General features: G+C 42.8%; 1 protein-coding gene across 1 annotated transcript; it reads left to right on the top strand.

The window, feature by feature from the left end:
- Nucleotides 1-27,101, top strand: CFAP97D2 (CFAP97 domain containing 2). Its single transcript, XM_083168495.1, has 5 exons — nucleotides 1-185; nucleotides 14,050-14,130; nucleotides 17,669-17,787; nucleotides 24,661-24,853; nucleotides 26,061-27,101. Exons 1-5 carry the CDS (start codon nucleotides 93-95, stop codon nucleotides 26,496-26,498), a joined length of 924 nt encoding a protein of 307 aa, XP_083024621.1. The 5' UTR covers nucleotides 1-92; the 3' UTR covers nucleotides 26,499-27,101.
- The last annotated feature ends 128 nt before the right edge of the window (nucleotides 27,102-27,229 follow it).

Below are 27,229 nucleotides of genomic sequence, written 5' to 3'. Positions count from 1 at the left end.
CTGTCTCCACGGTTTCTCTCCCCAGGCTCTGATCCTCTGTCTCAGTCACTCATTTCAAAGTTTGCAGGCAGGGGAGGTAGCTGACTGTCAGGATGCACAGAGCCTATCAGCCAATATTACCATGTGGTAATAAATACTTACAGCAGAAATGGGACAAAACCTACTATGATGAGCATAAGAGAAAGGTATGTTAGCTGTTATTTAATACATAAAACACTTCTAGTTCTAAAGCAAAATAACTAATTTAACTCAGTTGGTTTGTCTGAGCTATTTGACCTACAGTATATAACATATTAGATTTTAGCGACACTGCCTGTGTTAGTTATATTATATATAATCCAGTATTTCCATGAATTGATATTGTATTGTTTAATATTGGCAGCATTTCTGAGGTCATTATAACAAAAAAAGTATTCAACACTTGTTTCTCAATGAAGCTGGAAGACTGTTGAAATTCTATGAATGGGTATTTCTAAATCAATTAAGAAAACAAACATACTGTTCTGGCTACAAGGTGATCCCCTGAAGGTCAGAGTAAACAGTGTGCCTTTCATAACAAGTCCAGAAGCCTTTGCTAATTATATGGCTCAGTCTCAGCACCAAGCTGATTAATTGCATTTTAAATATCAATGACTTTCCTCTTAATTATATCAATACAATTAACATAATGTGACTAAAGTAGTGACTTTGTGAGTACCGTGTCAGTTTGTTAAGCATATGTTGAGTCATTTTGCTTAGATGGTGTAAACACTTGTACACTCAAAAGCAGTGCTGCACTTAGCTGCCACTTAGTGTATTATATCATCCTTGTGTAAAGCTGGAACGGGCAACGTTGCATAATGTCAGATGTGTAGGTTCAAATATTATTCACTTTTTATCTAGTTTGCCAAAAGGATGCAGGTTGGATTGGTACTGTAGCAGGAGGCATCTACTTGTAATAGATGCCTCCTACTGCATTATTACAGCGCTATTGTGGCACCCAGCAGCGGGTCCCACTGCAGCCAGACCCCATTAATTTACCCACGGCAGCAAGGGGGTTAATTACCTTCCCATGAGTGCTGGAGCTGAAGGGGCGGGACCTACCTAAGTGGAGCCAGCAGAGATTGTGGCCCTAAGGGTGTAGATGTGTACCCCAGAGTGGGAGAGCCATAGTGGAGCCCAGTAATTGTCCGGCAGCCTACTAGGGAACAACTAGCTCGGCATCGATTGGAATTTATAGCAGTGTACAGAAGCAGGGCCCCATACAGGGAGGACCGTCCAGCCCATTAACCCCTACGCAGTTGCCAAGTCAAGGACAGATTAGGTCCTACCAGCCCAAACTCCTTTTGGGGAAATTCCTAACCCTGACAGCGTCAGCTGCATAGCATTGGCTATTGATCCATAGGAAGGCCAGATAGCTACCAGGTAGTACAGGCTATTAATCCGTAGGAAGGCCTAATTAATGTGAGACCCCGGCTATTGATCTGTAGGAAGGTCAGGTCGTTTCATTTGAGACATGTGCCCAGGGGAGTTGTACATTAATTCCTGTGCACAGGCCGAGTACTAGATTCGGGTCCAGGACAGTAATTAGGTACCTGTACCTTTAGGTCACCCCTTATTGGGTATTGCAGACATCGTGGTTATTAGAATAAGTGGAGTTGTGTAGTACGTTTAAGGTACGTTACTGTGTGTTAACTTTATACAAGTTGTTCTCGAGATATAGAAGCAGTGGCGTAACTATCGTCCCACAGCCCCCGCGGTGGTGGGGAGAGGGTGTGGGCGCCGGGGGGGCTGCGGGACTATTATTACTCACTGGCTGCTTTCTGCCGCCGGCGCTTTTGTCTCCACCAGGTCCCAGCTCTCCCGGCTGCTGCTGCAGCCGCAGCGCTGCTAATACAAAAAGTGACACTTGGAAAATGGCTGCGCCCATACCGCAGACAGTTTTTCGTCTGCTGTATGGGGGCAGCCATTTTCCAAGTGTCACTTTTCATTAGCAGCAGTAGCCGGGAGAGCCGGGACCCGGCGCAGACGGATGCAACCCGAGGTAAAACACACCCACCTGGCTCACCTCCGCCGCACCCCGGCTCCCCTCCACTTGTGTTTGTTTACCCTGGGGGGTGCGCCCCCCTGCATTTTCGGCAGGGGGCGCAGAATTATTAGTTACGCCACTGTATAGAAGTGTACACTAAGGCCCTGATTTATGTTAAATTGCAATTCATTGTGATGTATTGAAGTGTGTAATGTTGATTACTCTGCATTGAGTCGTTAACCTTGTGGTTACAGTAAATCGTTTTGCCTACCGCTGTGGCCTACCCTCTTGTTAGAGGGTGAGTAATAAAAGTTAACTCTATTTAAGCATATCTGCTTCCTCAAATCTAAATTCCCTGATTGCCATCCGACTACCCTGGAACAAAAGACCTGAGCCGGCCCGTGGATCACACTATCACTGTGCTATTCAAGGAAGCAGCATTCATTTCCAACCACATATAAATGACCTTTATGGTACAAATAGCTAATTGTGACATTCAAGTCCACTGTCCATCACTTTGGTACCATTATTTTCAATACATAAAATGTTTCCATTTTAATCCTATACTAATCCTTTTAGCTTCATTGAATCAAACACGTGAGGTGATATCTGGGTTGTTACTATGTGTCATTTTGCTATAAGTAAAGTTATTTATTACACTATCCAGAGTACACCTATAAATGTGCTTCTACATCAGTGTACATGAAGGTGCATATTCAGGGGCCCAGTGTTCAGTTCCTGTCGGCCCCCTCCTCTCTAAGAGGATGTGTAAGTCAGACTATGGTACTATGCAATATGGCATCTGTGCAATGTTTTCTTGGGATTTTGGGAAAGTGTCCACTGCACAATTTCCTCTGTTATTTGTGCAGCACTGCTGTTACCAACATTGAATTCCAGAGAAGCAAGTACTAGACATTGGTGTCTAATACTAATACCCTCCGATCCCTGTGTACCATGGGTGTACCTAAACTGGGTTCAAGGTGTGCTACTGCTATGGGACCCAGAGGCTTCGGACCAGAATAAAAAGTTGCATAGCATTTTCCAAGTTTGCCTTCTAAGCAATTGGGTCTGATCCAATGCCCAACCTGAATTTAATTTTTCAGTGGTAGGGGATATTATCATGGTAAAGGCTCACTGTAATGTGGCACAGGGGCGGATCCAGGATAAAATGACAGGGGGGGGCACCATGATAAAATAGGGTTTAGGTGGGGGAGGGGCGGTGTTAGTGGTGCCAGTGTACATGGTAAGAGAGTGGCAGAGAGAGAGAGTGGGAATAGGATTAAAAATTGGCCCTGGCATTTAAAGTACGCAGGCCCACCATGGCGACAAAAGTGAAGGATGTAGTTGTGCACGCGCCGAAAGTGTGCTCTGGAAAAGGGTGTGTGGCCACTCAACAGGGGGCGTGTCCTTGAGTGTAGTGTACCACACCATATACAACTTCTACACATTATGCAACAAAATACTAGACCCCATTATACTTGCCCATTACACATGATGCCAAATGGAATGAGCCAAACTTCACATAATGCCACACAGATTAAGCAAAAATTCACAATACGCTTCATAAACAGGGACATTGTCCGCCAAACATTTACACCATAATGTCCATTACACGTTAAATTACACACCATTATGTCCATTATGTATTATGCCAAACACCATAATGCCTATTAAAACTTATGGGGTTCCATGCTTATTGCCAGAGGTTCCATGCTCGTTGCCAAGGGGGAATACATGCTTGCGGTAAATGGGGGACAGCCACTGCCAGGCAGAAGTGATAGCCACTGACAGAGCACTGCACTGGGACGGCTATTTGAAATAATACCCCTCTCACACTAGAAAATGCATTCCCAGGTTGGCCCCATTTACACCAGCCTAGTCCCTGCATTTTCTGGTGTGAGGGGGAGAGAAAACCACCCCGCCCCCCCTTTAACCAGTTATCTCATTTAACCAGCTATATCTTCGGAACCAACTGACCCATTTACATGAGACAAGTATCATATTGAAGAACTTTTGAGTGGGCTTTGAATGATTTTGGTCCAGTGAAACTGGAACGTTTGGTTCCAGGGTAATTTGCCCTCAAAGAACATGAACAGCCATGAAATTAAATTTAAAAAATAAAAAAAAATCGGTTTACCCACATTATCTCTGGAACCGATTGACCGATATGGACCAACCTGGTATAATATTGAAGGCCCAGCGATTGAATTGAATGAGATCAACCACAAGCTTCTGTGATTCCAGTGGGGGAACTGGCAGCCATTGGAACTGGGTGGGGGTCGGAATTAACGGGTCCCATATTATCCTATGGGGAAAAAGTTACAGTTTTGCCAGGCGATATCTCCGGTTTCAGGGGGACTAGTGACACGGGGCTGGGCTCGTTGGAAAGCCCTTGTCCTCAGCTACAAAATGAAATGACAGGGGGGGGCACGTGCCTGGGTTTCCTCTCCCCCCCTGAATCCAACAATGATGTGGCATAATATGAACTGGAGAGCACTGTATTTTGTCATAATCTGATCTGATTATTGTAATGTGGATGGCACTATAATGTTACATAATAAGAATTGGGGCAGTGTAATGTGGCACAATATGAAGTGGATGAACTGGATCATAATCTATAGGTTGTAAGGTTGCGAGCTGGGCCTTCCTACCATTTGGGCTATCTGTAAATACCCAGTTTGCTTTATCCCTATTTCCAATTGTAAAGTGCAACGGAACTTATTACGATGTATAACAAACTGTTAATAAATAATATGAATTGGGGCACTGTAACATGGAAATAAACAGTATATCTAGAGGACACTCTATTGGGGAGAAAAGGGGGAACTGTATTTCATAATGTGAATTGGGAATACTGCATGGCATCATGTGAATTGGGGATACTGGCATAATTTGTAATGGTAGCCCTACACTTTAACATCATGTAAAGTAAGAAACCATGATGGTTTCCACTACTATGGTTCAGAGAATGAACTATGGTCTTATTATGGTGCTAAAATGAATAACTGCTGTGGAGAGGTGTCTCTCGAGAAGTATTGGGATGTTCTGCTATGGGGCCCAAAAATGTATGGTTGTGCCCCTGCTGTGTACATCGCACACCCTGCACACATTATAGATATACTACTGGTTCCATTTAAAGTATAAGACCAGTCCACCAACAGAACTTCACTGTTTAAAATGTCTTTAATTATGCAAAAGTCCTTTCGTACAGTTACGGAATCATCCTAAAAATGCTCTGTATTTACTACAAGTTTTTTAACTCTAGTATGCAGGCTTCTGCTCATCTATAAACAAGGTTATTTAGCCCCATGAATGTATGCGCTATGGCAATACTTTAAGGGCCTTATTCTGAGTGCATCGCTCCCCCCCCCCCCTGCAGAGGGGAGCGATGTTAAGCGTACGCACATGTGCTTTTATGTGCAGTTGCTGGGTGCGAGCGAGCACGACGAACTGCTAGTAGTGGGGCGACGACGGTCTGCACCCATGGGAACACCCAGCTCTTCATGGGCTTTCCCATGTAAATGCGCCTGTGACGCGGGTGCTGGGGTCGGGCAGCTGGCGTCAGTGTATGTAACTGCCCGCCCCCCTTCGGGACAGGGCACTTGCAAATGTAAGACACTAGAGAGAGGTGTCTTACATCTGCGAGTGATCTAGGAATCATTCGATGGTCGCCGAACATCGAATGATTTCTCCCCTGCACCCAAGGCAGCTTTGCGTGTGGGCCAGAATAAGGTCCTAAGTGTTTTTCTGTATATGCTTTATGATCATTGATAGGTGCATGACTTTGTGGGCCCCATAGCAACAATTTGGCTCAGAGTTCCCATAGTTCACATAATGCAACACTCTTAGTTGTTATCACGGGTCTCCTGCTTACCACAATCCTTAACCAAGGCCGCTCGCTTCTTTCCCATGTGCTTCTTGTGTTGAATCTGCTACACACAGCCCACTGGGGTGCAGCGGGCTGGTATAAATAATTAGTCTTCAAGCTACTTGTCACGATCTTAGTAGTTTGTGCACTGTCCAAACTGTAGTGCAGGTGGGCTCCATAGCAACAGCATCATTTTTGCACACTATACGCTTGATCATTGGTGTGCTACACCTGCATTTGGTTCTGACCAATGCTTATTCCTCCTGTGTCTAAACTATATCTGACAAACCACTGGAGCTACCCACCATGTCCCACCTCCTACCATGATGTTTCCATCTGAACTCCTAAGCCAGTGGTTCCCAAACTTTCTTGACCAGGGCACCCTAGAATATCAGCATTTGTTCAAGGCACCCCTATTCAAAAAATGTCTTATAGTTAAACAAAAACATAAAGTAAATTGTGCATACCAGTCACCCCCAGGTTCAGTTATGTGGTGGGGAACATAGCTGTGGTGCTAATTGTCCATACCTTTTATGCTATTCACCCACCAGCACTGGTTTTGCCTATCACTTTGAGCATAAATAATTTGTTTTGGTCATGGACCCCCAACCCGAGGCACCTCTGCAAATATCCTGAGGCACCCCAGGGTGCCTAGGCACACAGTCTGGAAACCACTGTCCTAAGCATTACCCTGAGTTAATAAGCCTTTACTGACGTTCCAGGGGCATCCAAGTTCATATAAACATATGGAAAAGGTTCTTTGCTATAAATGAATTGGTCTTACCAATTTAATTAGTACAGTATAATGAAATCAAGGTACATGGCAGGACTAAACTTGATGGTGTGCTTCGTAAATTACCTCTTATTGGGCTTGAAAACTTTTGTTCAGATCAATCGCTCTTAGATCCCAGTTCTGCTTTAAGTACAATGGCTGTTTACTGAAACCTAGCACCAGGGCCGTACTGGCCATCTGGCACTTCTGGCAAATGCCAGAGGGGCTGATGGCCAGGTGGGCCATTTTCTTGCCACAAGCTGGAGGCTCCACCTCCTGATCAGTGCACAGAGAGTGCCGCTGGACTTACAGCGGGTCCGGCGGCTCTCTCTGTGCGCATCGGGTCCAGGAGAGAGGGGATATCACATGCCACTACTCCCTTCTCTCCTGCAAGCCGGGAGAGGAAGCACAGGCATGCGCGACACATGCATGCATGTGCACATCGCATGCACACTCACCAGAAAGCTCGGGCACAAATGCCAGGACCAAGTCGGCGACCCAGTCCGTCACTGCCTAGCACTACTTTTATTTTCTAGCATTTACTGATATTGTGTCAAATATGACAATTACTGTACCGTAGTGACATTTGCTGTACACAGTAACTAATTCTTCAAGCACTTTATGACTTCTTCGTAGCTGACTTTGCTTGCATATTGAAATCATTGACTAAAGCAACAAGAGGCAGATTGTTATGTCAGTGTGCTAGAATTAACTATAAATCATAGTGACTGTCAGTCATGTTTCTTACTGTCTGCATGTGGCATTTTTTTTAAATCTGCCATTAACATAATTGTCCTGTTTCATATAACTAATTGTCTGGTTTGTTATTTGCCTTAAAGAACCTTTACAAAACTGTATCTTGTCTCTATTTTCTGTGATATGTCTTTTTACCTAAAGTATTCATTTAATATAAATGGCATTCTCTTATTTTTAGATAAAGGATAATATGAAATCGGTAGTCTGTTACTTAGTTGATCCTGTATACTGTATATCATTTGTCACAGATATCTGGGTATGTGTGGAAATCCCTTTATTATTAACATGCCTGGGGGGGGAGACAACACACGGAATATGCAAATGTTCTTTTGCAGCACTCACCTAAGGAGGAAGACTTGTCCTGCAGCTTTTATTTGTCACTTCAAAGTGACACAGTGACATTTCTGACTACTCTAATATTCCTAAAGAGCAGCTTTACACTAGCTCCATGGTAACGCTACAAAATATTCATCATTACACACATCAGTGTCAAGTCTGACAATGACTACTGTAAACTATATGATCAGTATTATGTGGCAGGTGGGTATTTTACCAGTATACAGTATATCAATTAAACAGTCACATTTTCAATGTAATTAAAATGATTGAGCAACTTTAGAAATGTAAAAACATTTTGAAATAATAACTAGCTAGGTGCATATTCTTTTATAAAATAAACTTGAACAATGTTTGCTGAGATTTTGGTTTAATCTTTATATTGACCAATAAAAAGAATTTCTTAATTTATAATAATCAACTTATTAATACATTATTTCTAATATTTATAAAAATGGGGATGGGAATTCCTTAAAACAAATAAAAAATAAGTTTTTACCATGTATAATGTAAACTATGAGGTTTATTCATGGGGTGTGGTATAAAAGATCTAATCTGTCATTAGATGGAATCCATATGGGTGACATACAATAGGTCAACAGAGTCACAAGGTTGATAAATAATAGGTAGACAGTAAGGTCTACAGATTCAAAAGGTCCCCATGACAATGGTTGTCATCAGGGGCACCGACAGCTCTGTCGGGCTCCAATAAAATGAGGGACCGTGGCCAACAAGAGGGGGCATGGTCACGTCCCTGTAAAAAAAAGAAAAACTAGCAGGGGTGCCAGTGTATAAACCAGCGGGTGGGATGGCACACTTGTGAAGGGACAGAGAGGACAAGTTGGGATCATTTGGTCTACAGCATGATAGTCGACAGTCATTGGGTCGACATGGGAAAAGGTCAACATGGGAAAAGGTTGACACGGTTCTAGGTCGAAAGGTCATTAGTTCGACATGTCATTAGGTCGACAATGTCTAGGTCGACAGTGAAAAGGTCGACATGGGGTTTTTCACGTGTTTTTTACCTGAATGTCAACACAGTCGACATGGACACAGTTTAAAGTGCACCGCATGCGCTCGCAATGCGTCGGGCATATGCCATGGGTAAGGGTTTTTAAGAGGAAAATTTCTGCTGAAATAAATGACTACTGCTGTGGCATCCTCCCTCAACCTTTGTATTTGTATGTTTGTGTTCTATACATGTGTAGATGTATTCTATGTGTGTGTACATGTATGCATGTTTGTGTGCATATATATGTAATCTATGTGTGTATTTGTGTGTATATGTATGTGTGTAAGTAACACCAGTTACTAGTTGCTGACTTCGGGCCCAGCAACGGTCTCAAAAGGGACAATTGTCCTATTCCCCAATGATCTGGCCCAAAGCCAGCCACCCGCACAGCTGCCCAGCTCCTGTTGCCTGGGTCCCCCACCGTTTGGCCACCTTGCCCCCCACCACTTAGACATTGGTTTTGTTGACGCTTAGCCCCGAAACCCCCTGACACTCAGACACCCAGCCTTGCCACCACTTAGGCACCCAGAAGCCAACTGCTCAGACCCAAGCCAGTGAAGTGTCCCCCGAGCACTAATGGGTGGGGGTACAATGAATAGGTACTCTGCGCTGGGCTCAGCCATTATATTGCACATCATGCAACACTATTCCCACCCTCACTCCATGCACCAATATTCCAACCCTCCACCTCTGCTCCGCACTACTACTCCCACTCACCATATCTGCTCAGCACCACAATTTACACCCTCCCTATCTGCTCCACCCCACAACTCTCATCCTCCTGCCCTGCTCCGCACCACTACTCCCTCCCTGCTCCACACCACTACCGTGCTTGATGGGGAGGGGGCCCCCATAGATATCCGTGTATGGGGCCCCAAGATTTGTGTTGCCGGCCCTGGGAATGGCAGTTGGTGTTTCTCCCCTATTTGAATTTTGAACTGGGCTGCAGCCCCCCTCTGGAACCTCCCCTGGTTATAAAAAGGTCATCACAAATTTTTCTAGTATTGCACTAGGGCATGGAGGGAGAATACAATAGTCTTCCAAGCATGGCGCGGCACCGCGCCCAAAGCATTAAGAGCGTAGCGAGTGATGCGAGGGGCTTCAGTACACTTTGACAGCATCCAGAACAAAACATCTAGATCTAGACGCCTAAAAAAAAATCAACAAATATTTGTCGACTTTCTGCAATGTCGATCTTCTGCCGGTCGACCTAAGGACCCCGTTGACCTTCAGTCCCTGTCTACCTTCTGCCTGTTGAACTTCCGGTGTCGACCTAAGGAATGTCGACCTTTCTTGGATTGACCGATTGATCCATACCCGCTGCGGTCCACCTGGGACACTTTAAAGAGCGGACCTTACCACCCACCAGCCAACACCGGTTATTCAGCCCATGGCTATCCCAGGATGGACAGTTGACGGATCTCATAGCCTGAGCTTTTTGTTCTTTGGCCAAAGAGGACGCCAATATATTGGTGAGAACACTTCATTTTACCAAGGATGTTGGCAAAGCACTTTACGTAATAACTTTGGGATCCACAAGAGGTCCAATATGGACTTACTAATATAGTATATTTAGGTTGATGACTAATACAATGCCATAATTATATGTTGCATTTTAATATATAGCATCCATTTTTATTGTGATGTAATTTCATTAAAATGTATCTTATTTTTAAATACATTTTATTCCTGTGATATATGCCCTCTCTTCACTGATGATTTCTAGTGAATTTTAGTTTAATAATTCATCTGTACTTGACAAAAGAAAACCTGTTACAGTAGTCACCCATCCTCTATAACTTGTAGAATTTAAACCTGAGTATATAATCGTTCTTCATTTATAAGCATGGAATATGAATAGTCATAAGCAATTAAAAAGTACAGTATGAATATAAAATAATGTAATTAAGTAGATCATTTTGTTAGAGTATGCTCTAGACTGCTTTCCAGAGTAAACAGCATGCAGTGATTACTGTTGCTTAGCAGCATTGAAACTATATACAGATTTACTAGCAATTGTAAATACAACACTGTTACCTGTTAGGTTACAATACTATGCATAACATATAATTTAAGCTGAATAAAAGAGCAGTCATAATTACTCTATGGCTACACAAAGTATAAAATTACAGAGGTATCAGCTGTATTTAATGCCAATGTAATAAGTACTGCCATTACACAAATATTGGATCTTATTCTGGTTGACTCACAAGGCAGAAATTTCACAGCCTTGCAAGTCACCCAGATGCCACCCGTCGAATGCCGGACCGCACGCCGGGTTAGTTCCCACAGGCTGGGAATGGATGTTTGACATAAACATCCATTCTAAGGCTATGTGGAAACACCCACATTATTCGGTGGTCGTGAGTGTACGCATATCTAAAATTACTCACAGGTGACTTAGATATTCGTGCACACTCGGGAGGAACTGAGCAGGCAGCTGACATCCGGTGATGTCAGCTGTCCGCCCCTGGCACGCTCACGGGCCGATTACCATGAGCACACCCATGAAACTCTGGGTGTTCCCATGGGCACGACTATCCGCTGCCACCCGACACTCCACCCGTAGTTATGGGTGCGTGTGCCCGGCAAACATTGTGCATACGCACAAAATCGGTCACCCGTGCGTGTTGATGCAAATAAATTAGAATAACCCCCATAGTATTCAAAAGTTTTGCAAGTGAAGAAAGGAAACGATAAATTAAAATACAATAAACTAGATAAAAATGCAAACAAATAAATGTATACTGTGGTGTAAACATAATTGTACTGTAATGAAAACGGTAATAAATGAAGTCTACCAATCATGGCATTTGCTTTAGAACTTGGCCCTTTTTCTGGTTCACTCGCAAAGGCAAATTCCTTCTCAATTATACAACTGGGAGCCAGCAGCCGGGACACCGTGGTTTAAACGGAACCAGACATTGCAGCTTAAACCAAAGATTGGCAAGTGAGAACCCTAATGAGTGCACTAACCCATTGACTGCCTGCTTATACTAATCTTCTGATGACCTTTTCACTAATCATATACAGGTTGAGTATCCCGTATCCGAGTATCCGTTATCCAAATTATTCCGAAAACCATACATTCCAGAAAGTGAATAAAAAATATTTTTTTTGCTAAAAACTCACTGGGGACATTTGTAACAGCACTACTGGTGACATGATATGTAACTGGCACTATATATGTGCAAGAAAATGATTGCTTGGCATTCAAATTCAATATCTGAGATAGTACACAAATTTTGTTTCATGTTTTGACACCTTGTTTTTTGAACAAATAAAATATATTTGTGTGTATTTTATGTGGTAATAAAATATATTTGTGTGTATTTTATGTGGTAATAAAATATATTTGTGTGTATTTTATGTGTTTATACAGCATACATACAAGATACTTCAAAATACATAATTGAAATATTAAAATATTCCAAAATACGGAATAATCCGTTATCCAAAATTCTCCTGGTCCCGAGCATTTTGGATACGGGATACTCAACCTGTATTAAAAACCGCATAATTAGCTGTGAGGGAGCTAAAAGGACTGTTCATTCAATACTCCAATTTATGGACATACTAACAGTTATATATAAGGAGAACTAACGTGCTGTCTGCCTTACTAACTAGGGCCCTTATTCTGATTGATGCGTACTTTTCCGCATACTTTCGGATAGCGTCTTTACGGCGTCTGCGCATGCGTGGAGAACGCCACGCGCATGTGCCACGCATTGACTCCGTACCTGTTCGTGCAAATCCCGTACAAAACTGTGCCCCGCAATCAGTCTTGAAATATGGGCGTATTATGGGCGTCATGCGGAATGAGACATGGGCGTAGTTTCAAAGTGGGAAAAACTGGGAGGAAACATGGGCGGACACGGGGGAGTACACTTATGTTGGGGGGCGTACATTCGGATAGCACTCCGAATGCACGCGACCAAAACCGATAGAAATGTGCGGTGTCCATAAGTCAAGTATTGCTTTGCGGAAACCACTCGGTCTTGCGGTAGCCGAACGGAACGCCTAATGACTACAAGCATTAACACCTGAACCCAATACAATCGACTCCTTTACTCATTACTCACTAATAGGACGCTTGTCAGTGCTTTAATTGAAACCATTGCTGCTTCAATTGCTGGAAGGGTTAATGTGTGCAATGCATGTGTTAGGCATGCTTGTAAGGATATATTGGCATCTAATTGATTCCAATTCCAAACAGGCATTTTTGTATGAGGATAGGTAATTGAATAAGTGGGTCATGTGATGTATTGCAGAATAGACATAATAGTTTGTAGTTTGGCGTAAATACACCGCTTCCGTGCGGAAGCACCGCTTGCCATCCGTTTGGATGCGGGATTCCCGTGCATACTCTGTAATACCGTGCAGAATCGGAGTGTTTCACCCGCACACGTATGGTTTGTATTTCGTCCGTAAACACGCCCTGTTCTTAAAGAGTGAGTCCGTCCGAATGCGGAGGACACGTGGGCGTTTCTACGGACGATGGCCGCACGCGGCAGCACACCGTGGCGTGCGGACCGCACCGTAAGAATTCGGGAATATCCGCACCGATCAGAATAAGGGCCTAAAAGCAGTAAACATTGGGAAGCGATTATGTGCAATTTCTTTTAAATACATACATTCTATGTATTATAACCACCGGCTGGTGAAGTGTTTAAACTTTAAATATTGTATTAATGCTTTTCTTTTTTATTTGATTTATTAGTAAACTATTTTTAAATATATTCCCGGATCAGCGCTGTTTTTCTTTCTTGTTTTGTTTGTTCTAAAGTAAGGGGTGGAGTACTCTCTTAGTAAAGACAGCAGCATTTTTGGGAATAGGAATAATTTGGATCAGCACTCTGTCATTTTTTCTTTTGATTCTTGTGCAGAGATAGTTAGATTTGGGTGTTATTTTGTTTCTGTGCAGGGAAAATACTGGCTGCATAAAGCAGCCAGTATTTTTCCTGCACAGTTTTTACACTGCAATATTGATCTTTGAAGTAAAACCCGACCCAAATCTAACTCTCTCTGCATAAGTTACATCTACCCCACCTGCAGTGCACATGATTTTGTCCATATGAGAAGAAATTTGCCTTTGTGAGTAAAGCTGAATAAGGGTCCTTGTGTATATAGATTGCAAAATATTCTGTTGGCCCAGCAGGGGCCTCTCCATCAGGATCAGAATGTAGTAAATGTTGCGATTAGCTGTTTTTATTTTGTTATTTTAAATAAGTATGTTAAACTATTGATATATTTCACAGCAAATATATGTTGTAGTGATGGTGATTTGTATGTTTCAGGTACAGTCAGCTAAACCGATGGTGGATACACACAGTCCTCAAACATATGTCCATCTCAATCTCAAACTGAAGAAATTGAAGGTAATTACTGTTTACTTCCCATTTCATTACTATTTGAGGTACTGTATCATTTCTGGCTGTAAATGAGTAGTGAAACAGATGATTAGGAAAGAAATCTGGGAGAACAATATTTTGGCTATACTCCTGGGACATTAGCCTGAGATTTGCACCCAAGCAGCTAGAAATAGTGGATTGTGAGTGCCATCTATCTATCTATCTATCTATCTATCTATATATATATATATATATATATATATATATATATATATATTATATATATAGAAGAACGTAGGGTGGCACTCCTGAGGGGATACTGGTAGCCAAAAGTAACATCTGGTGCCTTCCTAGGAGGTGGACAGTGTCGACCACTCCATCAATAACAATGGGGTGACGGCGGCACTCAGAAAAAACGAGACAGGACTACAAGCAGTGTGGGGACCGACGTTTCAAGGCTCTTGAGCCTTTTTATCAAGGTGCTGAATTGGGAACCTATTCAATTTGAGAACCTATTCAATTCAGCACCTTGATAAAAAGGCTCAAGAGCCTTGAAACGTCGGTCCCCACACTGCTTGTAGTCCTGTCTCGTTTTTTCTGAGTGCCGCCGTCACCCCTATTGTTATATATCAATGTATATATATCAATATATATATATCAATATATATCTATATATATATATATATAGATAGATAGATAGATATATCAATATATATCTATCTATATATAGAAGAAGAAGATATGCGGCCCGGCACTCTTCCAAACGGTCAGCTGCCCCGGTGCCCGCTTGTAGTCCTGTCTCGTTTTTTCTGAGTGCCGCCGTCACCCCTATTGTTATATATCAATGTATATATATCAATATATATATATATAAAGTCCCAAGAACCGGCACTCCCCAAGTTGCTTCCACGTAGATTCTTACCCGGTGCCTTCCAGACTAGACTTCTCAGCCCACGTATATATAGCAGAATTAGGCGGCACTCACGGAATTTTTCAGTGACAAAAATGCAAGTTTATTGCATGTTAAAGACTCGACATGTTTCGAGCCATCAGGCCCGTCCTCAAGGATCCCTGAGGACGGGCCTGATGGCTCGAAACATGTCGGGTCTTTAACATGCAATAAACTTGCATTTTTGTCACTGAAAAATTCTGTGAGTGCCGCCTAATTCTGCTAAATATATATATATATATATATATATATATATATATATATTGTGGGGTTTTAGCATCAAACGGGTAGGCACAGGTGAGGATTTGGCACAGACTTAGACAGTGACATCACGGCTTGGGTCCAAAACAGGGCTTGCCTGAGTTTTATTTCAGCACTCAGAGCAAGAAACTAACAACAGCTTTTACACTTCAGGCAAAACAGAAAAAAAAAACCTGCTCGTCTGAGCTCTAACTAAACAGAATAAACGTCCCTCTCTATACCAGGGCCACACTATGTGACACTGGACGCATACAGCAGATATAGATCAAGTAATGCAGTACTTACAGCCTTGTCTCTCTCTAGCAGCAGCTTACTGCCTCCAACACCCAGGGAGAGAGAGAGCACTATGGAGAGGGCTGACTCCTTTTTAAAGAATCAGGTGCTCTCCTGATTACCAGCCCAGGACAGAACACCCTTTGTAAGCCGGAGCTTACCACACAGATTGAAATAGCCTGCAGTCTATATGCCATAAGACAGGATTCTAGGGGAAAGGTACCTGCCGTCTATGACTTTCCCTGCCACTGTCTTACAATATATATATATAAATAGATAGATATATCAATATATATCTATATATATATATATATAGAAGAAGAAGGTATACGGCCCGGCACTCCTCCAAACGGTCAGCTGCCCCGGTGCCCTTCCACAGAAGGGTAAATGCAGGATGGAATAAGGATGGCACTCAGGAGTCTGTATAAAACGTGCTGTATTGAGGTGCAAAAAAGGACCAACATTTCGGGGTATCAACCCCTTTGTCAAGGTGCTAGTGAGAACAAATTAACAGTGAGGTGCTTACCTTATAAAGGAGTGAAGGAGATTGGGGGTCACGCCGTCCAGTGCCGATCACCTGTGGCCGTGCCGTCTCCCCGCCGGAAGGACGGGAGCTCTAACTGGAAGGACGTCAGTATAACCGCGTCCCGGAAGTGTCAGTAGCTTTGTGGAACGCAAACCGTCCTGTCACTATGGTGACTGTGTTGGAATGTAGCTTCGGCTGGTGTATGATGTGCCCCCAAGCCACGTCAAGGCTTCTCTGTATATTGGGGGTCCCTAGCGCTATATCTAGGTGCAGGGTGCGGCACCCCAAAAACTATCATAAGCTAGAAAGCCCAGTGCGGCACGCCATTGAGATATTATAGTGTTAATAAAAATTAGTGATAGGAAGCCAAGGCTATATAAATAGAGAGAGATAAAGTAAAAAAAGGCGTGCAGCACTGAAGCCACCCAGTCCATCCAGTCCAGGGGCACCGCACCCCACACCACCGTTACCCTTAATTGGGTCTACGATTAACCAGCAAGGAGCCACATGATAATGGCTCCTTACTTGGTATATCTGAACTAAGAGCTACCAACCTTGGAGCAACCCCAGACTACTCCATGTGGCATATCAGGACCTGCATCTCCTCCTAATACAAGCTCCTCACTGCCTCTAACAATATACATACAGATAGTGGTAGATGCTCAAATTAGTTCAGTAATAACATTCAGGTGCATGCAAGGGAGGGGTTAATACTGAGTAAGTATAGCAAGACATTGGTTCCCCCAGCACACTGAATGGTATTAGTAACCAATCTTGAACACTACATGATGATAGAATTCAGAGATTTTGGTTACATATACCTGCGCAGGTGTATGATATGCCCCCAAGCCACGTCAAGGCTTCTCTGTATATTGGGGGTTCAATTATAAACTATCACTATCTTTATAAACACACATGAAAGAGTTTAGGTTTATTTTATACATTTTTATATTTAATATTATACACACATACATAATTAGAGTGAGTTGGTTTCTTTGCTACAAATTATTTTAATAATAACAATTAACATGTATATTATACTATTTTCTCCCTAAAGAGTGCATTACTTCTCTATTTTTCTTTTTGTGTCTTTAATTATTTACTGACTCTTTGGTGCACCGTCAAAATGGCTCATTCAGGAATTGGATCCCCTATGGGATTGGTCTGACCATAAGTATCCATTACAAGGGTATAAGACAATTATAACCCCTTTTACACTGAGCTTTTGAAACCGGGACTACAACCCAAGTAACTTGTAGGGTCGGTTCCATGAAGGACATGAGTTAAGAAGCAATGTAAACAGGTAATCCAGGTTGTCCAGCCCAGGTGCCATTTACAGCAGGGGGAGGTCCTGATTTCCCGGGGCTTAGAAATGATGTAATTAGGCAGAAGGGTTCCATTGCACACAGGTGCAGTTTGAATGGGGCCAACCAACGCATTACTCAGGTCTTTGGCCTAAAGTAAAAGGGGTCTGAACCGGGACTTTAGTGTTAAAGGGGTATAACATAACAGTAGTTCCTTCCGAATGACTTCTTAATAATATTGTTACTTTGTAGCTTGAAGAAGAGCGTCTATCAGTTATTGAAAGGGACAACCATCTGTTGCTAGAGAAAATGTCAACTATCATGAGAACCAAAGGAAGGATTGACAACAAAAATAATTACGAAGGAAAAAGGTAAAAGTCAAAAAAAAAATTCTAAACCTAGGAATTTGACATAAGAAATTTTGTAAGTGTAAACCATTGTTACGTATATTCTTCAAAGTTGTTTGTAATAAAAATAGCGCAAAATTAATTAAAAAAATATGCAGAATGTTTCCATTTGTACAGTTTGCCCATTGACAAATCTGACCCAAACCTAATCTGTATGATAAACAGTATAAGAATGTTGACCCTTTTGGTGGCAATTCTACACACAGAAAGTGTTTTCAGAAATGTCACATGGGCACCAACATTTTGATTTGCACCCCATACAAATGTGCAGGAAAATTGAGGCTACAAAATCAACACAAATAAAACTGCAGTTCTTGATTTTTATCTTCCCGCAACAGCCAAACTAGCTCTAGAGGCTTCTTTTACATTTAATCGACATAAACCAAAACATGGATTCAAATAAACCAAAACGTAAATACCTAGGTGTCTTTTTAACACACCGACACCATCAACTATTTCAAGCTAACTTTCCTTGTTTTTTTAAATCAGATCAAATTAGATCTAATTTTGTGGTCTACCCATTTTATATTGTGGATAGGCAAAATAAACTTGGTGAAAATATACATTCTTCCAAGACTCCTCTACCTATATCTATATTCCCCCACTAGTAAGCCCGCATGAAGCAAAAGCTTTGAAAGCTAGTCTGCTACCTTCTGTGTTTGTGCATGTGTGAGAAGGATATATATATATATATATATATATATATATATATGATATTGTTTAAATTTCTAAGATTTCAAACTTTCCACTTTATTTGAGAAAACAAGCATCCTACAATTTGTCACTAACTGCTACAGCTCTTCACTTTGACAGAGTACTGGGTGTTCTAGACAGTGGCGTAACTATAGAGGGTGCAGGGGGTGCAGCTGCTATGGGGCCCGGCGGTTTTAGGGGCCCGAGGACCCAGGCAGCTATCCCTTGCACCCTCTTCAAGTTTTTTATTTTATTCTACTACTTTTCAAATTATGCTGAATGTCCCCCTACCCGTCCGCAGCCGGGGCTCCTCCCCACCTGACCTTTAAGTTTATTCTTGGTTCCGGCAGCCGCATCTGTACGCGGGGTAACTGCAGGATATAACCCAGCAGAAGCCAGGTCCAGCTTCTGCTGGCAGCGGAGTTCTGGCAGCGGCAGTGACCAGGGGAGGAGGAGGATGCCTGGCTGCAGCAATGATACGAAGAACAGGAGGCGCGGTGGCACTGCAGGAGTCCTGCAGGTGACCAGGGGAGGAAACCCGGAGCAGAAGGCGCGGTGGCAGCGCAGGAGTACTGGCTGCGGCGGTGACAAGGGAAGGAGGCTTGGCTGTAGCATGACCGGGAGAACAGGAGGCCAGCGGCAGCAATGACCAGGGACCAGGGGAGAGAGAGCAAGAGACCCGGCGTCAGCAGTGTGTGGGGATACAGATGACACGAGGTGAGCGCGGGAGATAGAGACCCACCCAGCAGCACGGAACTGACACTGGAGGTGCACTGGTCTTACTGGGGGGAGCAAGGTACTCAGTGTTTTGGTTGGGGGGAGAGCGGGGGGGGGGCAAGGTACCCTCTGGTGGAGGAGATGGGGTTAAATATGCACATAAAAGATGCCTGGCTCTCCCTCCCGTGCTCCCCTACTCCTTCCCTCTCTCCTGTAGTCCCCTGCTCTCTCTTCTTTTTTTCTGTGCTCCTCCATCCTTGCCATCTCTACCCTGCGCTTCGTTCTTTGCTCTTTCTAATCTTTTTCTCCCTCCTGTGCTCCCCCACCCCCTCCCTCTCTGACCCTCACTCCTCTGCTCTATTTTTTTTACTTTTCTTCCCATGCTTCCTGACCCCTTGTTTCTCTCAACCCTCTGTCACTCCACCTCCAATTCTGTCACTTGTTTTTTCATCTTTCTCATCCCCTCTTTTCCTCCTCTGTCTCTCTGAACCCCATCTCTTTCCCCTCTCTCTTTCTTCCCCCTCCCTCACATCTCTCTCTGCCTGGCACTGTCTCCCAGACACCCTCTCTCACTCTACCTGACAAGCTCTCTTCATCTTTAATTTATATCTCTCTCCATGTCTCTATCCTTTTCTCTCTCCATGCTCTCCCTTCTTTCACTCATTACCTCTTTTTGCATGAAGCACTCTCTCCTGATCACCCCTCTCCCTCCGTTTCTCTCTCTCTTTAACACTTTTTTTGATGCTCACTCTTTCTGGAGGGGGAGGGGCCCTTTTCGAGATGTTGCTATGGGGCCCGCAAGGTTCTAGTTACGCCTCTGGTTCTAGATTTTAGATGATTCTACATAGCTTTGCATCTAGCTCACTGTATACAATGGTGTATCCCTGAGGCAAGGAAGGTCTGGACTAATATTGAGGCTGCAGATCTGGGGAACCAGCACCGCATCAAAGAGCCGGCACTTCTTGTACTCTTATAGAAATCTATGGCCGAGTTGTACCAATGGCATATTTATTTATATAGCCAAGTTCATCTGAGCAAATTCGCTGAATTCGACTGATTGTAAATTCGCCGATGACCGAGTCCCGGCCGCAATAAAGATCAAATGGGTGCATTCTTACCTATTCAATCTTGATAAATTTCCTCCAAAGTGTCATAATTCATAGCTCCTATAAATTACACAAAAACATTAGTATGATACATACAAGTTAGAGTACATACTACATACACTGGCAGTTTAAGAGACGAAGGGCCTGTGTGTACCTACTGTGTGGGCTCCTACTCTTTGAATTTTGTGTACATGCAGGGCTTGTAAACACGGCACTGCAACTAATCTCTATTGTGAATGAAAAGGCACACACAATGGGGGAAATTTACTAAAGGAAATTTGTAAAAAATAGGTGTATTTGTATCCAGAAATACACTTATTTTTGACATTTACTATCCCAAAAATACGGCAATTCGTAATCGTATTGATAGCACATCAATACGACTACGAATTGCCATATTTTCGGGATAGTAAATGTAAAAAATAAGTGTATTTCTGGATACAAATACACCTATTTTTTTTTACAAATTTCCTTTAGTAAATTTCCCCCAATGGCCTTTATTCAGATCTGATCGAAGTACAAATTTGTTTGGAAAATGGGCAAAACCATGTGCACTGCAGGTGGGGCAGATGTAACATGTGCAGAGAAAGTTAAATTTGGGTGGGGTGTGTTGAAACTGAAATCTAAATTGCAGGGTCAAAATAATGCAGCCAGTATTTACCCAGCACAGAAACAAAATAACTCAATATCACAAATCTAACTCTCTCTGCACATGTTACATCTGCCCCTCCTGCAGTGCACATGGTTTTGCCCATTTTCCAAACAAATTTGTACTGCGATCGTATCTGAATAAAGGCAAATGTTTCTCTACTGTGCATGTGCGAATCAATGAGATAATGGCCACAGCACCATTGTGAAAGTGTTTTCTTCTGTAGAAATAGTGCTGCTATATGGGACTGTGTAGAGGTACGTCATACCTCTATTACACTACATCTAAAATCCAGGTTATTGCTGGGTCAACCCTAGAGTTACCACCTCATCAGTTTCATTCTGGGCACATATTAATTAAACAGGTTCTGATTAAAACCAGGTGAAATGGCTGTACATGAAAGCGGTCCTGTCCAAATTTGGCCTTAGTGGTTCTATAATGTCAGCCATTATGGCCTTATATGGTTCCCCCACAGCCAGAGTGTTTAGCAATGGCTTTCTGTCGGACACATTTCCTATATCCAATGGCACCCGTCAGGGTTGCCCTCTCTCATCCTTGATTTTTGTGTTAGTGATGGAACCCCCTTGCGGCTAAAATTAGATCAGACAGCGAGTTCCCAGGATTAATGTGTGGCCAGATCTCTCATAAACTGTGTCTCTTTGCGGACGATGTTCTTCTTTTTGTCACCAACCCCACCTCCTCTCTCCCACACTTACATGACCTTTTGTCTAGATTCAGTGCGGTTTCCTATTATAGGTTAAACACGAATAAGTCAGATGCCTTGCCGATAAATCTACCTGAGACGGAGGTGGCAACCTTGCGTTCCCTCTACCCCTATAACTGGAATACCAAATCTATTATATATTTAGGCGTCCACATCCCTCCCTCTACTTAAGCGGTCTTTGATGTGAATTTACCTCCCCTCATTGCTGCCCTTCAAGATTTGACCTCGTCCTGGATTTCTTATGAGATCTCATGGCTGGGTCGTTTAGCTGCCTTTAAAATGTCTGTACTACCAAAGCTTATGTATTTATTTAGAACGATCCCTTTTAGTTTCCCCAAGATATACCTGGACAAGTGTAGGGTTATACTCACAAAATATTTGTGGAAATCGCACCCACCCAAGTTAGCTTACTCCCGTATGGTCCTACCCAGACACCGTGGAGGTCTGGATCTTCCTGACCTGCCGGCATACCAAGATGCCTGCATCTTGGCGCAATTGAAATACTGGATAACTCCCCTCACTTCTCCCTGGGTTACAATTGAACAAACTAAATGTTCCATATATCCCCTCACAGATATCCTGTGGACACCAAAGCAGTTACGGACACCAAACTTACCCTTACTCCCCTCTACCTCCTCTGCTATACGCACATGGGACAAGTTGGTTGCCAAACTGCCTGACCTTAGCCCCCCTATTGCAGCATTGTCGTTGACAGCCATTGCCAGACTGGTTCCCAACTTGAACATATCCCCATGGCTCCAGTGTAATATACGGGTACTAGGTGACATCTTAGACGGAACTAATTTGCTCACATTCCCTCAGCTTCAGGACCGCTTTGCCATCCCAACCAGGGAAATGTTTCATTATATTCAGATCAGACACTGGTTCCAGAGCCTGCCACGCCCCACACATCCCCCTAGTGCTGTAGCTAACTCTGTCCTATCCCATTTAACTTCAACCAGGGCGGGTGGGGAAATCTCTTTCTGGTATGATGTAATAGTCAACTTGCCCAAATCTAAAAAATCCAATGCTCAACTTCGCTGGGAGAAAGATCTTGACATCACAATATCGGATTCCCAGTGGGACTGTATCTTTAGCTCGTCCTTTCAAATGTCCAAGTGCTTGAACCACGCAGAGATGCATGTCAAACTGCTTAACAGATTATATCTCACACCTGATAGGCTACACACCTACTGGCCGTCCTGCTCCAAACAGTGCTGGAGGGGATGCGGCGAGGTAGGCCACCTCTATCATGTCTTTTGGTCCTGTCCCCTATTGCGTAATTACTGGATGGAGGTCTTCCAGTTGATCAATAAGGTCATGGGCCTCACCCTCAACCCAGCCCCAACAATAGCATTACTGCACCTCTACCCTCCGGAAGTCCCACCCCATTGTAGATACTTGCTGGGACAAATGTGTATAGCGGCAAGGGCCACACTAGCCCAAGCATGGAAAAATCCTTTGCCCCCCCTGGTGATAAAAGTTTTTCATAAAATCCAATTCCACTTCACAATGGAAACCGAGTTTGTCCCATATTCCTCCACACCATCCTCCCCAATTGTGAAATGGATGGCCTGGCATAACTATGTTACAGATGGTGAGGGAGCGGCTTTGGTAATCCAACCCTCTGGGTCATCCCCTCTGCAGTTCAGTCTGAACGAACCACCTGATACTTGAGGTTGTTGGGGGTATACTTCCTATTTTCTATGTTTTATCAAAATGTCTTATTCTTTGACTGAACACTGTATTGAGCTCTCTATTGTTATATATTGCATCCTTGTACTGATACTGTGTGCATCCCATACCCGTGTTTTTTGTTTTTTTTTGTGTGTGTATGTGTGTCCCTCCCAATCTCTATTTTTCTGTATCCTATTCCTTTTGTTTGTTGAAAATTCAATAAAATATATTAATGGAAAACCAGGTGAAATGGAGTCTTGAAGTCAGCCAACCGCAGAACCGGTGTCATTAATGTGTCCAGAATTAAAGGGATGAGGTGGTAACCCTAGTCAACCCAGGTCGAGCTGCGGTGTGAAAACTCCAAACATTATAATCCACGTTGACCAAACCGTCAATTCCAACCGGGATAAAATAAGGGTTAATTCTGGGTCACCCTGTGTATAATGGGCCATCCGGGTGTAATGTGAAAGTGCCGGACCCGGGATCTCGATCCCGGGTCCAAACCGGTTGAGTGATGTGAAAACGGTATAATTGAACATGAATGCAGGGTGTGCAGTATGGACACCCCTGAACCCAGGAGCCCGTGTGCACCACACACACTTCATCCATTATAGATATGCCTATGACTATATAACGCGCTGTGTAATATGTGTGCGCTATATAAGAAACTGTTAATAAATAAATAGAGAAATTGACCTTGGTTACAATAAAGATACTGCTCTGCTTTATGCACTGGAACAATTATATTTAACTAGTTAAAAGCCCTTAAAGATGATGGCTTAGTCCCTATCTGCTCTAACCTCCAATCTCTGTCTTCGCAGCTCCCTCTGTCCATATCCAAGAAGTTTGAAACATATCATTTTGGTTTCACTTTCTGCTAAGGAGTAAGGAGTAATTTGGTCCTGCCTCACAGCACTGAGGTCATGGTTTCCTTTCCCACCATGGCCCTAACTGTGCGGACTTTGTATATTTTCCCCATACTTGTGTGGGTTTCCTCCGGGTACTCCGGTTGCCTCCCACATTCCAAAAATATACTGGTAGGTTAATTGGCTCCTAACAAAAATTAACCCTACAATAAATAAAATGAGTGCACGTGTACACGTGTACATGTGGTAGGGAGTATAGATTGTAAGCTCCACTGGGGCAGGGACTGATGTGAATGGTCAAATATTCTCTGTAAAGCGCTGCAGAATATGTATGCGCTATATAAAAACTGTTAATAAATAAATAAATTATTCATTTTATTACCTAATATATGATCTCATCCTCAGCTTAAACAGGGAAAAAAGAGAGCAAGAATTGCTGAAGGTTTCCAGAGAAAATCAATCCATTGGGGACAGACTTACAAAGTGTGAGCCTCAGTATCGGGTTGAAAAGTGGCACGAGGACTGGGTAAAAGCAGAGAAATACATGGACAGCATCGCTAAGTACCCGAGGGGATGGTATGCCACCCGTCACCAGAAGGTACTGTGGGGATCGGATTCCTCAGAAAATATACCGTTTGGTAGATATTGGATATATTAATAGCATTTCAAGATACATTTGATATGTCTCAGTAAATTCAATGGAGTTTATGCTGTGAATATGGAGCCTTCCTAGAAGATGGCTTATTCACAAACTAAGGGACATATTTGTCAATCTTATTTCTAGTAAAATAATGTGAAATGTGTTTAGTTTCATTAGATTTTTTGGAGGAAAATTTGTAAAAATATCCCCCCGTGCCCTAAAATTTACATGAGATACATTTTCTAAAGTAAATACAAAATAAATAGGGGTGGTGCTCATAGCAACCAATTAGATTTGAGTTATCATTTGTCTGTTACATCACAAAAAATACACATACTCTGATTGGTTGCTAAGGCAAAACCACCATTTGCCTGTTTTGGAAGCATTAGTAAATCTACCCCATCTCTGCATGCTGGCCAGTTGATCACATACCTCTGATGGGAAATGCAGTTCGCCCAGATTTAACAAACCTTTGGCCTGATTCAGATTCACTTGCAAAGCACATTGGGTTTGCCAATGGACAAAACCATGTTCACTGCATGTGGCAGTAACAAACGCAGGATTTTTAGAGGGGGGTTTGTACTTCAAACTGATATCTACATTGCAGTGTAAACATAAAGCAGCCAGTATTTACCCTGCACAGAAACAAAATAACTCCCCCCCCCCCATACACCTTTGAACTCCGTGCTTTTAGTACTAGATTGCATAAAATTTAGTACAAAAAGCATACAATGTGCTACAGCAATGTGCTTTTTGTACTAGATACGATGCAATCTAGTACTAAAGGCACGAGCTGTACATACTTTATGTGCTGTGCAATGGGATGTGCGCACGCATCTCATCGCACTGCCCTGTCGCACCTTGTACGGGCACCTTAACTCTCTTTTCACATGTTACATCTGCCCCACCTGCAGTGCACATGGTTTTGTCCACCAGCAAACCAAATGTGCTTTGTGATGAACTTGAATCACCCCCAATGTGTGAAAGCAAGGGAATGATTCTTGCAGAGCTTAAACTGTTTTTATTATTGTTAATGTGTACAGAGAATATTTAATCCTATTCTGCCACAGTGGAGTTTACAGTCAAAAATTTCTACCTCACAAATACTGGGGTTATTAATTTGTGAGTGACACACTAATTTATAGGTTTGATCTTTTTCCTGCAGGTTTCAAACGGAAAACATAAAGCTTCCAGGAGAGAGTCTGAGGTAGATATTAAAGCTACAGAGGAGGAAGATAATAATGAGGAACGAGAATTAGTGGATGAAAGAAATTGTAAAACAGATGCCACCAAGGAGGAAGCTGTAAATACCACAGAAAATAAAGTTTATGAAACAGAAAATACAACAGAAGGAAAGACTATAGATATAAATGAGGAGACAGCAGACAGTATGAAAGAGGAAACCCAGGAGAACAACAAGATGGAACAGGAGTCACAGGGGGGAGAGGAGAAGGCAGAAGACAGCAAAACACTGGTGGATGAAAATGAAGATAATTATTCTGATACTGCGAAAGATGACACTGACAGATCTGACAAGTCAGAAGAGTCAGAGAGTGACCAAGAGACGGATAATGAGAATCATTCAATCCATAAATCAGAGTAGTAGATTATTATTAATAATAATATCAGCAGCATTATCTAACTGGTGGCCTGTACTAATTTTGGTTACATGATCAAGATAGTCCACTTACTGTAGAAGATAAAGAAAAGAATGGGTAGTAACATTTAGGAACTGGTATTATACTCAATCAGCAGTGTAATGTCATGAACACTTCCGCTTATAAAGCCAGCAGATATGTAAAGTCCCATACACACTAGGCGATATTGTGAACAATATTTCCTAATGTGTACCCTCAATGTCGTTAACAATTTGCGCTCCTATGCATCATTAATGACCCCTCGTTAATGACAGCCATACTGCGGCTGCAGCATGACGTCCCTCCCCCTCTTGTCCAGCATCAGCATAGGTGTATGCATTTGCCCCTTGCCGGGTCCCCGCCTCTGCCAATATCTGTGTCGGTGGGGATCAGATAATGTGTATGGGACATGACATCATACAGTACCTCTAGTCACACAGTAACGTTCCACTGCTATACGATCATAACCAGGGCTATTTTTGTGCAGGCTCTAGCAGGAACTGTGGCCCTTATTCTAGCTCACTCTTTCTGACAAAATATTTCTTAGATGGACAAAACCATGTGCACTGCAGGTGAGGCAGATGTAAAACCCCACCCAAATCTAATTATCTCTGCACAAGTATCACCTGCCTCACCTGCAGTGCTCATGGTTTTGTCCATCTAAGAAATATTTGTCAGAAAGAGTGAGCTAGAATAA

This window comes from Crinia signifera, chromosome 2 (assembly GCF_055691185.1).
Source record: "Crinia signifera chromosome 2, ASM5569118v1, whole genome shotgun sequence".
Taxonomy (NCBI): domain Eukaryota; kingdom Metazoa; phylum Chordata; class Amphibia; order Anura; family Myobatrachidae; genus Crinia; species Crinia signifera.
Note: the sequence above shows the minus strand (reverse complement) of the source record. Positions and strands in the feature narration are given on the sequence as shown.